The following is a 17,793-nucleotide window of genomic DNA, read 5'->3' on the forward strand; positions in this document are numbered from 1 at the left end:
AGCAGTGGAACAAACGGCCTCACCGTCCCACCGAGCGTGAGATGTCAGACGCTGCTGTTCAGAGCATTAGATCATCACAGAAACGTCTTTTCGTGCACGAAAGCAGACGGAGAGAGGTGAGACGAAAGAGGGGGGAGGACGAGGAGGAGGAGGAGAGGGGGTGTTTGGGGAGAAAGAAGAGGAAAAATTCCAGAAAGACTCTTTGCAAATACCACGGGGCCTGGAGGAGAGAGGTGTTTCTTTGAAAACGTGCCCTCCTTAGGAAAAGTTTCAAGAGGCAAAGCAGCATAAACGGATAAAGACGTGCATGAGTCGTGCATCCTGCAGCCCGTTCACAAACACAACACCTGCAAACACAGTCATTCATTCACAAATTTTCCCCCCCGGCGCACGCGTGGATACGTACCGAGAGACGCAGCCATGGCGGTGGCACCCCCGAGAAGTTACCTCCGTTATCTGTCGGCTTCCTGTTTACCCCCCAAAACTCCCAGGACCTCACCTTCCTGTTCTGAATTCTCTCCCTGTGGTACGCTCTGCCTCCCAACGTGAATGAAACCCTCCCTATCACCGAGAACCTCCTCCTCCTCCTCCTCCTCCTCCTCCTTCTCCTCCTCTCTTTCACGTCTCTATGCTAAAAAGAGTTGTTTTTTTGTTTTTTTTTTTGGTTGGTTGGTATTTCAGAGGCCGGGTAGTTTCGCTGCCATGCCCCCGATGCCTTTTTCCCCTTCGTCCAAATAAGCTTCCCCCCCGTTTGTTCCCGGCTTGTTGTGACACCGTTCGGCTTCTGGGTTTGTGTGGAGGGAGGGAGGGAGGGGCAGAAAGAGAAAGAGAGGGAGGGAGAGAGGAGGAGAAGGTAGGGAATTTCTCTCCCACCCCTCTTCCTCCCTCCCTCCCTCCCTCCCTCCCTCTTAGCTGACCACTGAGCATTGTTCCTGCTGGACCACAGCGAGCACTTTCCCCCAATCAGAACGGATTCCAGGGGGGGGGGTCGGAGGTCACATGTGGCCTTTTATGGAGCAGAGCTCTGAGGGGTTTCTATGGCCTCTCTGTCAGGGCATGTGTGTCCACTCCCACCATCTGCTCGCCACCAACACACGGACAAAGGCATGTAGACACACCGACAGCCTCCGCCGCCATGCGTCTAATCTTGGCACGTCATAAATTGAAGCCATGAAGCCACTGATGAATCAGACTGTATTGAGTTTATGTTTCAGTGGAAGCTTGTCTCGACCTCCGTGTCACAAGGAAATGAGCCGACGTGGACGTCAGCTACAGCTCATTAATCAAGCTTAAAGTTCATGACGGCTGCTGAGTCAGTCGCTGCTTTTAAAGAATAGTTTTGACGTTCTGGTCTCACTGTGAGTGACACAAAAGAAACGGAAACATCTAGTCTGATAAAAAAATCCAGCTCCTAAACGTTACATATCTTATCTTATTCGTCTAAATTTAACATACAAAGATGAAGAATTGATGTGGATGATTTACTGCCTATAATATCCTGAAATATACTTGCTGTTGTACAATTAAGCTGGAAGACAGTTAGCTTAGCTTAGCTTAGCATGGACTTAGCAAAGACTGGAAGCAAGTGGAAACATCTAGCCTGATAAAAATCCAGCTCATAAACGTTATTATATATATAAACCCATTTTTACCTCTTTATTCTTACTGAGCTGTTGCTTCTTGCTCACAGTCCTTATGCTAATCAACTTAGCTTAGCATAAAGACTAGAAGTAAGTGGAACAATCCAGCTCCTAAGCATTGTTTTATATTTTGTTTGTTTCATCCTTAAATGCAGAAAATAAAACTCTTTATAAAGCTTGTCCAGGTGTTTGTCTTTACTCACAATTTTTAAGCTAAGCTAAGCTATGCTATCCAGCAGGTTGACACCATTAAGCTGGGAGACAGTTAGCCTAGCTTAGCATGGATTTAGCAAAGACCGGAAGCAAGCGTAAATATGTAGCCTGATGAAATTCAGCACCTAAACATGTTATACGTGATTTATTTCATCCATAAAATACATTTTAACCACTTAAAGAGGTCAGCTGTTTGTTTATACTCGCGATCCTTCTGCTAAGCTATGGTACGCTATTATTATTTAAGAATTAATGTTGATGATTTGTTTATTACACAAACTAGCTATCCGAAATTGCTAATCATCAAGCAGAAGCCAGGAGACAGTTAGCTTAGCTTAATTTGGATGCAAGTTCAAACCTTTTTTTTTAACCTCTGTATAGAGCTCAGTCAGCTGTTTCTTCTTACTCACAGTCTTTGTGCTAAGCTAAGCTATGGTAAGCTAGGACAACACACATTTTGACCTGATTTCAGCAAAATTAGTCATCGCTACATAGTTGAAGAGTTAATGTTCCTTAAAATTACTGGTATGTGTGACTCATTAAGCTGGAGCCAGGAGACAGTTAGCTATAAGTAGCTATATGTGAAGTCTGATGTTTCCAACGGGGCTCAGTTTCTAAACGACATTTACTAGTAACCCTCAACGGCATAATATCGAATAATATATTCATTTTAAATTTAGCATTGTATTAAAGCAAAATAAAAGATTGTGGTTGGTTTTAAAATAGAAAAAAGTCCAAAAAAAAGTGAGTTGAAAGTCCGTAATCTGAGCTTTGTACGCCCACCATCCACCCTGACCACCTCCGGCAAAAGCTCATAACTCTCAAGCTTCACTCATTAAAATGTATATTTTTAAAAGCCACCCGGCGATTAAGCACACCTAAACATGATTCCTGAGTTAAGAATTAAAAAAACACAAACATCAAAGACGTAAAGCGAAGTCCTTTCCAGTTGCTGTCAGAGCAAAATCAGCGTCTGTTTACATCTGGATCCCAGAGAGCGGCTGGCAGTCAGAAAGGAAACAAACCGTAAAACATCCCCACACAGTGGCACTTGACGCTTCTAAGAGACGTCTCGTTTCGTGATGGACAACCAATCCCGTCGTTTTAAGAGAACAGCCCCTCCCTCCCGACCTTTGACCCCTGAGGTTCAGACAGTCAAGTGGTTGTCTGAGCGAAACATCTGCCTCAGCTGAGCCTCGGCTCGTAACCACATCTGCATTCCTCTGGGCTGAAACCTGCTTCCGCTGGCTGAGAGCTTTTTTTGTATATATATATCCCTGTTTATTTTTGATCTGGCCACAAGTACACAAAGGAAACGTCATTACATAACATTCGAGAGCTGCTGCTTTTTTTTTTTTTTTTTTTTGCTGTCGCGAGGAAATGAAAGTGCACGAGCAGCACGGGGACGGAGGAAGAGTTCATCCGTGGGTTGATGATGCTTGGCCGAGGGCTGAGACAGTAGTTTTGGAAAATGAAGTGAAATAAAGCAGAGGTTGTCATCAGTCTGTTTAATATTAGATGAAAACCTTGGATGATATTTGTCAGAATTTGTAATTTGTCAGGTTTAGGTTCATTAAATCTTCTTTCGAATTAAACAGAAACATTTAACATGTGGTTCATCTCACAAAAGCAACACGGAGGACTGATTTAAACTTCTTTAAATCACCTCAATTATTGAAATGCTTCCTAAAAAAATGACTTTTGGTTAAAATGTGCAATTTAACTGTGTAAAAATGGCACAGATTCATGTTTTTGCCTGATTTATAACACATAAACTGACGCTAGTTATACCCAAAGCCAACGAGAATTACGTTTTCAGTTCATTATTTATTTCATTGTTTTGACACAGCTAGCCATCATCGTCGTTTTTGTATTTGTAATTTTGCCCTTTTGCATGATCTACACTGACAAAAATACCAGATTCTACAACAAATCTATAATTATGTGGTGACTGACATCATTCCTTCGACTATTACTTCTTCCTCGAAAATATTATCGTGTGGTTAAAAACACTTTATGATGCATTATGGCCACCAAAGACCGGAATGGGCTGTGTGCTAAAAAACTATATTTCTATTTCAGATTCTACAGTTAAGTTTGTTATTTATTTTTCTGTCTATTCTTTATTGTTTTTAACCCTGTGCACTATAGAGTTTTTGCATATTTTCAATTTTTTTTATCAGTATTTTAACTGTGGCTGTCTTTGTAAATTTTGTACATACTTTTGCACAAAAAAGGAGAAGCTCTCCAATCTTGCTACAATGTATAATGACAATAAAGGGCATTCTATTCTATTCTATTCTATTCTATTCTATTCTATTCTATTCTATTCTATTCTATTCTATTCTATTCTAAACTAAAGTGCTAATGATGGTTTGACTGGGGCACATACCAGGGCCCGGAGATAAGACGCATCCGCCCACAGCTCCAGCCTCGGGTTAAATTGTAATTACACTAATGTCTGTAAACATCAAATAATAAAAATAATTTCAAAAATGAGGATTCTCTCGGTTCTGCCGAGACGTTTCCCAGACTGCTGGCTGCCTTTAAACGTGGGAAACAGGAAATGGATGTCTGACCCGTCCCAAAAAAAATAAATGGTCGCGAGGAAAAAAGATATTCTGCATCCTTTGTTCATTCTTCTGCTCCTCCAGCAGAGAGAAACCATCAGCTGATTGTGCTATAGCCCTTTCATCGTGTCTTTCTTCATCCTGACGCGTCTCTTTTTCTGACAAACATGTTGACAATAAACACGCATACCTGCCCTTCAACAAACCAACTAATCCGTCTGCAACACACAGCGAAAGGCCAACACAAATACCAGTTTAGTTTGTCTACCAGCAAACACAAAGCTCATAATATTTTGGATTATCTGCAGCAGAATTTATTATGTACTTAAGTCTTATGGTTCACCGATCAGGTGTATGTTCCACTTGAACTGAATGGACCTTTGAGGGGGGAGGGGCCTCTGTGGATCATCCCACATGTACTTGATCAGTTTTGGATCTGGTGAATTTGGAGGCCAGGTCAACACCTTGTGATGTTCTTCATGTTTCTTTGAGTTGTTCCTAAAGTGTTTGTTGTGTTTGCTGTCATCATAGAGTGTCATTGCTATGGGGTGGGGGGGGGGGGGGGGGGGGCCTGGTCTGGTCTAGGTGGGTGCTACATGTCTAACTGAATGAGGTTCAAAGGTTTCCCAGCAGAACACTGAACAGTCACAAGATGTTTTTAATGTTATTTACTTCTCCTGTCATAATGTTATGGCTGATCGGTGTATATAAACTGAGACAGGGCTGCAGCAATAAACATGCCAGCATAAATTTTGCCATAAAACTTGAATTTAACTTGATAAAACATCACATTAGTTTCTGCACAGCGAAGCATAAATCAGTGCTTTTTATTATCTTAATGATTAATTTAGTAATTCATCACATAAATACGCTCGACGGGATCATGACAGCAGCTAAAGATTCGATATGACCCGAGCCTGCTGATACACACTGAATTCCCCCGTCCTGCAGCTGTGCTGGGCTACATATCTTCTCGGGGCAGGATGTCCCGGCAACAAAAGACCCTCCCCTCTCCTCCCGTCCCCTCCCAGAACAGGACGTGAGTGGACATCCTGCCAGCGGTGGGTCTCTTTCCTCTCTTACCGTCAACTATTATTAGCGGACATCCAGCATCAGCTGTCCTGCAACTGGCCTGACAGGAAGGATATCTAACCCCCTTTTCTTTTCCTTTTTTTTATTTTTATTTTTATTATTATTATTATTATTATTACATAATAATGTCAAGGCTTTTAAAGTAACACAAAACACCAGAGACTCTGAGCCTGCGTATCCAGTCAGTGGTTTACAAAGTGCAGGTCAGGTGTGTGTATAGAGGAGAGAGGACATTCCAGGACATTCAACCCTGTCCACCACAAAACAGAGGCTCAAGTGTTTCAGTGCTTCTGCCATTCACACAAACACACACAAACACACACACACACACACACACATATAAATGTACCTTGTGTCCAGCTGTGTTGTTCCCACTGACCAGCGGTCCTGAGCTGGGAAAACTCTGAGAAATGTTTCACTGCGAAGAGAAAGTTGATAAGATTCCCGAAATGCAAACACGTTTTTATCATTTATTTATATATTTTTAACATTATCTTTTACCGTAGGGCGTCGGTGGAGACACCGGGAAGGCCGGAGTGGAGGGGACGATGTCGGGCGTCTCCGTTTGCCCATGGTAGTCCACGCTGTTGGTTTTGTGGAGAAGCCCGTGCTTCAGGAGAGAAAAGAAAAGAACGAGGAGTGGAGACAGAGGTAAGAAAAGGCAGAGGACATGATGCTGGTTTTAAAGGAGGCGCACCAGCAGACATCAGTCTTGTGATCTTGTGCGGCTGAAGCCCGTGTTTTGATGTAAACAGTCGGGCCATTCATGCCACTCGTGCCTTAAGACTGAGGAGACACTGCGGAAGTGAAGTTACTAGTTGATGGTTTGTTCTTCTTACTGTGTTATTCTCAACCACAAAGATAGTGATGAGTTGATCACTATCTTATATACATCACTATGATGAATTACTTGACTCATTAATATATGTTTTTGTGGCGTTTGTTTATTTTATTTCATGCACTTCACTTTTTTTTTATTTCCATTTGAACATGATTTGATTTTCCGAGAGCACCAACGTTTCTCAGCTTCTTGACTGGACTCAAAATGTGCAACATCTCATTTTTATTTACCTTTAGATAAACTAGTCTGGCTTCTGATCTGGTATCAACATCTGTAATTGTACCTGAAGGGACGAGATGGAGGGTTTGTGGACCGGGGAGCCCCTGAACCTCTGAGATCCGCCCCCTCTCCATCCTGGACTGTGCGGAGCGCTGTAGTCGGTCACATCGCTGAGCTGCCTCTGCTGCTTCCACCCTGGTCGGGAGCAGAGCGATAGAGGGGTGGATGAGAAGCATGCGAGGCGAGCCAGACAGTCAGACAGATTACAATCTGAAGTGCAACCATCCAGGCAATCACACTCAGTCATGTGTTCTGCTATAAAATTAAATATCCTCTAACAGTCATGTCTGTTGTTGGGGGGGAGAAAACTAAACACTCAACAGCATCGACACTTTGTTCAAACCAGACGGCGGCTTGGAAACAAAGGGCGACGACAGCGACTGAGTGTTCGGTCGGTGAGTCTGTCAGCAGAGAGACGCTGCCATCATCGAGGCAGGAGCATCGAGCAGGACTCGGCCGTGACCAGATGGTGGAACATCGCGTCGGAAAAACATCTGCTGCAACAGTTCGCTTCTACAGATACGAGCAGATCATCGCCCACTGAGCCGGATCTTATCCACCCACACACACAAAGACACCGAGACATTTCTAGGAACACAGATATTTTATCAGCTGCAGGGGAACCAAGAAGTTTTTATTCATTCTTTATCTATTACATGTTACCCAGAGCAGTGCTGCAGTCGAGCCCTGATGTGATACACTCTGGATAATCCTCCGGGCCTAACGCAGATAAACACACAACCACACCTACAGCCAATCTGGAATCATCATTTTAGACAACAAGCATGTCTTAGGAGTACGGGAGGGTTATGGTTATGGGGTAAGACGGACACGCAGACACGGGATGATCGTGCAAAAAGCCTCAGAAAATTATTCAATATTTTGTCTATAACCATGAAATGTTATGAAATGACTCGAACAACCGCTCCTACTCAGGACTAGTCATCCTCAAGGGTTTAGTCACTTTTTCCCCCAAGCTATGTTCAAATAAACTTCAGTACAGTGAAGCATTTTCTTTATTTTAACAGTTTCCTCAGTCCTGTACGCAGGTTTAGCCAAACTGAGCCTGTTTCTATCATTTCATTCATTCATGTTTCCATCACCACTTGTCCTCTGGAGGGTCTCTGGTGGGGTGGGTGTGGTGGTGGTTTGGGCTGAGAGGAGGGTATATTAGTACGTATTATGTCTTTGGACAAGTGGGAGAGAACATGCAAACTCCACCCAGGAAGAAAGACCCCAGTCGGGGGCATTTTTGAATGATGGCAACTTTGCAGTTTCCTTTTCCTTTGTGTCCTTCTTTAAGGTCAATAATGACACACTCCCAATTTCATTTGAGAATTCATTGTATGAAGATTCGTCCATGACTCATACAAACATGTGTTTAGTAGCTGAGCCTGATTTCACAATCATTTCTTCATGCTTAAAATAAGCAAGCAAAGCGTTCATATGTTGTCTCTGCATCATTACGAAAGGTCACTAATGAGATCATTAGAATTCATTTTATAGAGATTTGCAGCCATCCTGGGGGACAATTAAAAAATAGATATATTTAAGGGCAGAGGTCTTTAAAAAAACATATGAAAAATGTCTAATCACCCAAAGATTTTGCAGCCCCCCTTGTTGAAGGGGGCTTATTTCACCTTATAGCAGCATCAAAATACTACTAAGACAACCAGAACAACCTGGAGCTGCCACATGATAGAGATTTACTGAGCGCAGGATGACACCCAGATGTGCATATTGAGTATAAACGGTGATGAGGAACATTGCTGGCTCAGCTTTCACTGTGAGCATCCATCATCTGAAAAATGACATGAAAGTAAAAGCTGCAGTCGACCGTCTGAAACTAATCCGGTTTTTGTCCCGCACCGGCGGATCGGCTGAGGGTGCTTCCACGCAGCGACCCTCAGTGTCAAGTGTCACTTGGTGCCGGGCCACATTGTGAACTGTCGTCTTCTGAAGGAGATGATGATGATGATGATGAGAGGGAGAAGGACGGCAAAGTGTTGTGTCAAAACTTCAAACGCATTCCTGATCACTTACAAGCTCACAACTCAAAAACATCCCCCTGGAAAACACACACTAGCAGCACAACGGAGCGAGTGAAGCATTAGTTAGCGCTTTAAAATAAGCCCTGGGGAAATGTTGACCTCCAGCCTCCCGACACGCTCGCTAACCTATAAGCATGCACGACACACAACACAAGCTTCCACTTCCTCCGCTCAAATTCCTACGTTTCAACGAGAGCTCAGGAGACGTCTCATCGGTTCAGGATCAGAGGTTAAATGTCGACGGTAACGAAGGCCGAGCAGAGAGTCTGGCCTCGTCAGCTCTGAACCGTCTCGGGAGCTCCCGTGTGAAGCATCCCGCCGCTCGGAGGTTAGCTTTGATGGAACAGCTGCTCTGCATGCAAAGCGCCGGGAAGTGATGACATCAGTCGCACACCTATGACCCGCTGCTCTCAAACTGAAAATGAATCAGAGGCGGAGGTCGCAGCAGAAATGTGCCTCTTCCCTCCAGGCGCCGTCTCAGTGGATGCGAGAGCGAATAAATCCATCGTGCAATGTGTCAAAGGAGGAGGATGAAAACAGGCATCAGCATCAGTGAGAGATGTTCAGGTTGAGTCTCAAGTCAAAGTTGAACACAAATATGTGATGGGCTGCAAAGAAACGTGAACTTTTACCAAAAGTTGCTTTGAGCAAAATTATTTGAGTCCTCATGGATCCTTTCAAAGTACGTAATGTAAACTGTCCTGACAGGGCACAGCTGGTGGACTTTTAAAGAATCTGGAAAGTAGTCTGTGTTTTATTTTTGATTGATTGTTGATTGTCCGTACTCAGCCAGATCATTCTGGGAACTGTCTTATGTCTTTTATTCCATTGCGTATTTAGTTTACCGTGTTTTCCATTGACTTTTACACCGTAACCTTGTCCAGGCCTCTCTTGAAAAAGAGATTTTTGGTCTCAGTGAACCTTTAACCTAGTTAAGTGAATCAAAAAAATAATCTCTGGGGTCCTGGATATCAAGTCAAAGTGTTAAATCATAAATGACCCACTGGTGTTGGAATCAAGTTTCAATTATTTTTTGGAAAGAAGTGAACTTTGGGGTCATAGATGAATCTTCTCATGCACCAAACTAGGCAAGCTGCTCACTTAGATGTATAATCGTTTCCACTTCGTGTCCCTAAAGTTATGAACATGTATTATGATTATTGTGTTCTACACAACTAACTATATTTGCTGAACGTCTTTACACATGATATATGTGGATTTAAAACAATATATATTACAGAAGCCAACCACATCTACATGCCATTTAAAGGTGTCTCACAATTAATGAGACTTCAACTAAGCTAATGCAGAATTGGAAAAGCCTGCAGTTCCACAAATGGCCACTTGAGGCTGCCTCTAAAACATCCATGTTCACAACTGAATTATACATGTTTACAACCTGGTACAAAAAACAGTTTTGGTCTTCAAGTGTCCATTTCTGAATTAGTTGCTCGTCAGGCGATTCCAAGATGGCCGACGGCCAAAAACGTCACACTGAGCTTCAAAGCCACTCTTCAGTGACGTCATGGAAGGTTCATGCACCTTTATTTATGGGTCAATGAACTTAACAGGAGATATAGTAAAACGTGACCTGGCTGATTGGGAAGATATTGAGGTCACGTCTACCGCTGCTTACATCCTCATGTAACCTTTTCTTGTGTCTCTCTGTATATTTACCTTCAAAATAAGACAGACTGCAGGGTAAAAACATCTGATTCTTACACCACTTATGCAGCGAGAACATCCACTACCTGTTTAATCAAACGCTTCCACCCTCTCTGCAAACACCGAGCACATTTACAAACACACCTTCTGCAGCAAGCACATTCGTATTCCTCTCTTAGTTGGAATTTTTTTTTTTTTTTACAATCAGACAAATCATCGGTTATTGCAGGGTTATAAACTCGATCTGTATCTGCAGCCTGAACTGAGCTCTACCAGGCGATGCATTAAAAGATTCATATGGTTAGAATCTTCCAAGGTAAACTGAAATACACATTCAGCCACTGGAGTATTTAGCAGTAGGGATCATTTGGGTGTTAAGTGTTTAGACCTTAGACTCAAAAAAAATGGGCGACTCATCTGAGCTTCTTGTGATTGGTCAAACCAACGCTAGTAAACTGAGGATACGGGCGGCGCCATCTTGCAAGTCTTCATCCAGTCTGAGTCTGAGCAGAGTGGAGCCACGTTATCAATGACCGGCCCACATTTCCTCTAGACTCACTGGTGTTTGTGTTTGATTAACACTGCACTCTGCTCTACCTCGACCAGCTACAAGGAAATGTTGGATTAAACACTGCACAGTTTTTTTTTTTTACTACTCTCATAGTCATACAAGGTTGCTTCATGGAGCATCATGAGGTCACGTCCTTTTTTTTATATGCATGCATGATGAGTATATCAACATTATATTAACCTAAAATGACAGAAACCATCCTAGTTTGGCCAATTCACTAAAATAGGGGGTGGAGTTTATGACCTATACCACAGACAGCCACCAGGGTTCACATTTACAAAATGTCATGGCGTCCATTTTTAAACCAGTCTGTGGTTTAAATCAATTTCTTTTCTTCCTCTTCCGTCTTTCATTACATGAACCAAGGGACAAGGATTCATTCAAGTACTTTCCACCAATAAACTTCCTTTTAACTTCCAGTAAACTTCCAATTAAGGCGTGGTCTTTGTCAGAAAAAGTATGTCTATACCTCAGTCGTAGGGTGAGTTGTTGTGTCGACACATTTTGATGTTTAAAATTAGTTGCGCTCTCTTTTATGGAATCACTAAAGGTCATCCCTAAGCTACATTTACACTTCTGCATCCAGCCAAAGTCACCGTGAGCATTTTTTTACTCATGTGCACCAAAAAGCGCCAGCTCATGTTCGGAGTTGGAGCTAATAAATGTTAGAAATGTGAGTAGATGGTGGGGTTTTATCCAACCACCAAGGAAATGCATTTCAGACCAATTACGTCTGCTGTGGTCTGTGTAATTTCAGCTCAGGTCCAAAGCAGAAGTATATATCTAGCTTAAGGCTAACCTGACCGTCTGTGCTAGATTACAACACAAGACACAACTGTTTTTGTAGTCGGAGGATCACCAGAGCCTTTAGGCTACTTGTCCTCATGTGAACGTCTTAAACCAGATCCACAACTCGTGTTTTTGTTTTTGTTTTTTGATTGGCCTTACCTGCTAAATGTGTACTTCCTTTGTGGCTGAGGCCGTTGGTGTGAAGGGACGCAGAGCGGGACAGGGGTGAACAGCGGGTTGGAACGGGAACAAATGTGGGATCCAGATCCAGAATCAACTGGTTCAGCTGCTCTATGGACTCGTCAATGTCTGTGGTTAACGCCCCGAGTTCGTCCTCTTGACAGGACGATGTCTGCGTCGTATTGGCCGACTGTGCGCCGGGAGTGTTAACCTTATGTGCGTTATCCTCGTTCACCAGCCCTCTCAGCACTGCTTCCCTGCTGCTTAGGCCTCGAGGAGGTGTATCAGGACCAGCTACGTTGAGGAAGCCATCGGTGGCGTCCACCATCTGGTGCTGTTGTACCCAGGAGTGAGTAGAATATTCCTTTCGGGTTGATCTCTGAGTTTCGGACATGTGTCCAGACGACAGGGAGCCGATGCTACTTGAACTCGGCATGTCTACCGCCACGTCGTCCTCGTCCTCCAGTATATCGGTCTCCCTCTCGCTGGGCGAAGCCTCTCCATTCATTGTGAGACCCAATCCGGACTCGTCCCCAGCTATCGCCCCCTCCCCTCCACCTTTCAAAGCAAATTCGGTCATGACCTCCAGGAGAGGTTGAGCGATTTCGATGTCCGCCCCGGAGATCAGCTTCCCTGCCTGGGTGCCCTTGTCCTGCGTGGCCCCTCTCCACTGTCGGGCTCCGGTCAACCCGTGGGAGGCGACGGACAGGCCTGAGTCGCTGCTGGCTGACGGAGCTCGGTCGCTGCAGCTGGGGCTGGTGGTGGTTAGAGAGAATAAGGCTCCTTCCTCGCTACTCTTCTTCCTCACTTGGGAGTATAAGCTGCCATTCCCAGGGTCCAGGATGTGAGGGGTAGCTGTGGAGAGACAGAATCACTCTGGTCAGTGATGGCAAGTTTAATGATTTCTCAACATCGTATCGTGTGCTCATGTTGTATCGTATCGTATTGTATCGTATCGTATCGTACCCCCTCCATTATTGCTTTCATATGCTTCCATCAGGCAAACGCTACAAGGTTCCGCTGGCCCAGAAAAACTTTCTTTAAATCACCTCTCTGAACAAACCAGAAATAGACTCACGCTGCTGTAAACAGCCTCCTCCTTTTTTGATGAAGGAAGTTTGATTATATGTATTTATATCTCAGTTTTAAAATGTTTGTCCTTTAAATGTTTTTTTATGGGCCTGTCACTCGTGACAGCCAATAAAGGTTATCTTATCTTTAATCATGCTATGTCGCGTCATGTTGTATCGCGCTGCTTTGGGTTCATTTGTGTAGTGCCGTGTTGTGCCTTGTTGTATCGTATCGTATCGTATCGTATCGTATCGTATCATGTCGTATCGTATCGTATCATGTCGTATCATGTCGTATCATGTCATATTGTATCGTATTGTAGCATATCATGTTTTATTGTGTTGTATCGTATCATATCTTATCATATCATGTGGTTTTGTATCATATCAACTCGTGTCGCATCGTATCGTATGACATGCATGACTTGTTATCAATATCCCAAAATTTTGAAATATTCACATTATAACATGGCTGAACAAAGACGTCTTGTAAAGATTTGAGAATTTTTTCACATTTTTGCCTAGAAAAATTCAGATTAGTATTCTGCCCGTTGAGCCTTTGATTAACAAACAGGTCATTTCTGATTTTAAAGAAACCGTTGAAACCGCTTGTCCTCTGGATCAGGACGTGGGCTGGACAGGTGTCCACCTATCTATCTATCTATCTAGATATCTATCTATCAGGGCTAACACGGAGAGGCGCACACAAACATTCACACTCGCACCTACGGCCAATTTAGAATCACCAATTAAGCTAACGAGCACGTCTTGGGACGATGGGAGGAACCCGGAGAGAACACACGCAACTACACACAGAAAGGCCTCATGGATTAGAACCCATGACCTTCATGCTGAGTGGCATCAGTGCTAACCACTACACCACTGTATCATATTCTTTCAAAATCAAATGGAGTGCGCAGCAGATCAACCAATCACAGGGGCCTGAGTTGTTACTATGAGCTACTTTCTAAATCAGCTAATCTACCGGTTATCTTCTAAATGAGCTGATTAGTCGTTAGGTCTTCAGCGAGCAGAAAATAGGCAAAAGTTAGAGGGTTACTGGAGCTTCTGTGTGGCCTGAAAACTGAATCTCACTGTATTAAATCACACTATTTAAAGTTCAAATTAACTCTCATCTGGGCAATGTTTAGAGACGTTTTTAATCTAAATTGTTAAAGTCCTCCCTCCTTCCTTGTAGTGAACATGTTCCCCTTACATGCGACCTCACTCACTACTGTACATGATTAATTACTCCAGACACCGTGCATGTAGATAACACAGAGCCCCTTTGTGTGCGTTGGCGGATGCATACGTGTGTCACGCAAAAAGGCCGTGTCATTCACACACCTGAGGTCTACACGCAGGACACACTTCTTTTAAGTCTGAAACTTTTCCCGAACAACATTACCTCGATCTAACAGCAGATTTGCAAAGATTTCTTTTCTCACACATGACAGTAAATAGCACTACTTTCAGTTTTGGACTCATTTAAACAACAAAAACCATGACATAAATTGTTAGCTGTACCTTTAAAACATACAAACTACAAACCGAAAGAGGTAAAGGTTGTTACACTTAGATAAGACTGTCCCGTACAGTGACTGCAACAATGCATACAGTGCATACCAGAGCTGTATGTGCACAGCCTCTTAAGTCCAGAGAGGCAATAAAACTCAAATACCAGACATGCATGGTAAAAACCCCACAGCTGGCTCAACAGCTCTCTGTCACACACTCGGAAGATGCACAAACCGAGTTCACAAACTGATAAAAAAAAACTTACCAGGAGTAAACTTTCACTGTCCCCCCCGCTGCAAGACTAGAAACAGGATGGAAGTGCTTTCTTTGCTCCCTTAAGAGTCAAGAGGGGAAATAGGAACAGATGACAAGCAGAAAGGGGAAAGACTTGAGGAGAAAGGCGGATGAGAGTGAAAGTAAAAAAAAAGCTCCTCTCCTGCGCTGCCGTCCCGTGTCTCTGAGGCTGCCGCAGGAAGACAAGCAAAGAACATTCTTTCTCTAAAGGTGCAAACAGCCCTCCGATGCTCCCCCCACCCCTCCTCCCGCCTACTCCCAACCTCTCTCCCCTCTCTTATGTCACTCCTTCACTCCTCCGTCCTATGAATCCCCGCCTTCACCGTCAACAGAAAATCTGCCTCCCCTTCTACACTTCTCCCTTCTTTTCCCCCCCTCCCCTCCTTGCATCCTGTCCCGGCTGACACAGGCAGGTAACGCCGTGTGGAGAGAGAAGTGTGCTCATGCATTTTCATGTCAAAGGGGGGGGGGGGGGGGGGGAGGAAACTGGAGGGTGGATCATTCACTAGACTTTCGAGCGCATTTACACACACACGAACACAGGTGGAAGTGTGCACACATAATGCACTTTCAAGGAAAAAAAAAAAAAACACAAAGCACAAGGACCTTGAGCTGGCCAAATATGGAGAGGGGAATGTAAACATGGGGGCGGGCTCTAGTGGAGCTGAAAGGGGAGGTAGTGGAGGGTGGGGGGGGGGCAACGCCGGACACATTGCAACCTGCAACTTGAACCTGAGAGCAGCCGGGGCAGAAAAAAAGAATGAGATAAAGGAGAAGAAAGGAAGAGAGTAAAAGAAGATGATGGGGAGATGGAGCGATAGAGGCGTCGGAAGGGAAGAGGAGTGTGTGTTTGTGTGTGTGTGTGTGTGTGTGTGTGTGTGGGGGGGGGGGGGGGTTAAAGCAGAACCACCTGTGGTTCAAAACAACATTCTTTCGAGCGGTTGTTGACTGGCTGGCACCCTCATTACGCTCATGTGCATGCGTGTGCGCCGGCGGTTCAACCTAAAGTGTGTTTGCGTTCACGTGTGCATGTACGCATGTGTGTTTACATGCCACTTCTCCTCCACATGCACCCCCTCCAACCCCCCACCCCCCTCAACCGGTCGGTCTATCTAAATTACATGGCTGGACGGAGGCAGATTTAGCATCGGTATAAAACAGCTGTCTGAGTCGGTGGTTAAGCTGATTGTTTCAGCTGTCTGGTTGTGTGTTCTGTGTTTCTTTTCTTGTTTTTTTTTTCTTCTGTGTGTGTGTGTGTGTGTGAACAGTTATTCTAACTAAATGAAAACTTCTTGAAAAACCAGCAAAGCCTCCGAGAGAACACGGCTCTGGTCTGGGCCGCTGTCTGCGATGGTTGTCGTTACGCCCGTTCCCAGGAACGTCAAAGAGGCCCTTTTGCGACCGCGACAGTTGTAAGCTGTCACACTGATGGCCAGGCAATTACCCACGAGGCTTTTGGCCACGGCGAAGGCCAAAGAGACGAGCTCAGGGACGGGATCTGCAGCCGCAGTGGGATGTAAGTTGTGAAAAGCAAAAAAAACCAGGGGGCAGATTAATGGATTTGTTTTTGTCCCTTGGAGGCAGGAGCTAAAGAAAACACGCACTTGACACAGCGTCACCTCATCAAGTTGTGATGTGGCGAGACACAAAGCGACATAATAATCCCACTGGAGTTTGCGTCCAGCGGGTGGATGCACTTTTAGCTCTGGTTTCGGTCTCCACCAATTACTAGGAAGCAGATGTCTTCACCTGCTAAAACACAACCGAGTCTGAGACGGGAAATATAAGCGGTCGAACCGCAACTACGGAGCTAAAAACACGATTTTATACTTTTGGGTGGATGTTTATCATTTTTTATCATCTTGTTTACCAGAATGCATGTACACTTTGTTTTTCAAATCAGCATTGTTGTGTTTTAGATTATAATTTAACATGCATCCAACGAAGGTCTGACTAAAGGCTGCACGCGAGCCATTTATTATGTGATCTAAAAGGCGTTGGATAAAGGCAGCTGGAATTTCTTGAAGACGTTTCATCCAAGTAGCTTCTTCAGTTCTGAGAGACGAGTGGGAAGTTGAGGTTTAAATAGGAAAACTGTGGGTATAACCTCCAGAAACTTGCTTGACCAGAAGCTGGTGAAACAAAGGTGGTTCCTGTAGTTTGCAAGTTCCCTTCGACTAGTGCGGGAGTATGAGAAACTTCAAAAAATTCTAGTCCAGTTGCCTGTATTCAACGGATTACTGTGACCTGGATGACTGAAAATCTTCACAGACATATTTATACTTGTGCACTTGTCAGTCTGGCTCGCTCTGTAGAAACTAGGGATGAGTATGGTTCGGGTTTTTATCAGATATCGGAGCCAAACTGGTACTTTTGAAACCGTGCTGTTACTTAAAGAATGAAAACATATAGAGACTTTAGGCATTTTGTGACGTGCAAGCTGAACAGAATATTAATTTAAATAATATGAATACAACTAAGACATAAGTGAACCAATATAAAATAAAATTCACAACAAATGGTCATAATTCTCCTAACAAAACCAGTGTTGTGAGGTTTGTCAGGCATCAAAGATGCTACATTTCTGGTCTTTTAATAAAATGCTATGTGTGATCAGATGCTGAATCTAATTCCCTTGTTGCATCTTTAGAGGTGAAGTCCAGACAAACGTTTGGTCTTAGACATTTTGAATGTTCACTTCCATCCATGCAGGTGAAAAACTGACGTGACGTCACACGTAGCGTCGACACATCAATAGAGCTAAGCTAAGCTACTTAAAAACTTTTTAGGTCTTTAAGTATCGCACCCACTCCTAGTAGAAACTCCACTGAAACGCTAGATGGCACTACCTCTTCTTTTTCTTTTATCTAGTTAATTTTTGTTTCTTTTTTGTTTCGTCCAATCGTACAAATGTTTGTATCTCCTCCTCAGTCGACCTTTCCTCTATGTGTTCCATCTTTATTGATCCAAAACAATCAGTTTGAAAAGCGGACACACGTAACAACCAAGTGGACCAATCA

At 43.9% G+C, this 17,793-nt stretch overlaps 1 protein-coding gene across 1 annotated transcript in view; it reads right to left on the minus strand.

Moving 5' to 3' along the window:
* Positions 1 to 17,793, minus strand: part of si:ch211-191a24.3 (tensin-3) — a 51,582-nt gene that overhangs the window by 19,834 nt on the left and 13,955 nt on the right. The window contains exons 14-17 of the mRNA XM_047587126.1: positions 11,871 to 12,746; positions 6,640 to 6,770; positions 6,017 to 6,125; positions 5,865 to 5,933 (exon numbers count right to left, since the gene is read on the minus strand). Coding sequence (XP_047443082.1) covers positions 5,865 to 5,933; positions 6,017 to 6,125; positions 6,640 to 6,770; positions 11,871 to 12,746 — 1,185 coding nt within the window. The remainder of the gene's footprint in view (positions 1 to 5,864; positions 5,934 to 6,016; positions 6,126 to 6,639; positions 6,771 to 11,870; positions 12,747 to 17,793) is intronic.

Source organism: Mugil cephalus, chromosome 6 (assembly GCF_022458985.1).
Source record: "Mugil cephalus isolate CIBA_MC_2020 chromosome 6, CIBA_Mcephalus_1.1, whole genome shotgun sequence".
Classification (NCBI taxonomy): Eukaryota; Metazoa; Chordata; class Actinopteri; order Mugiliformes; family Mugilidae; genus Mugil; species Mugil cephalus.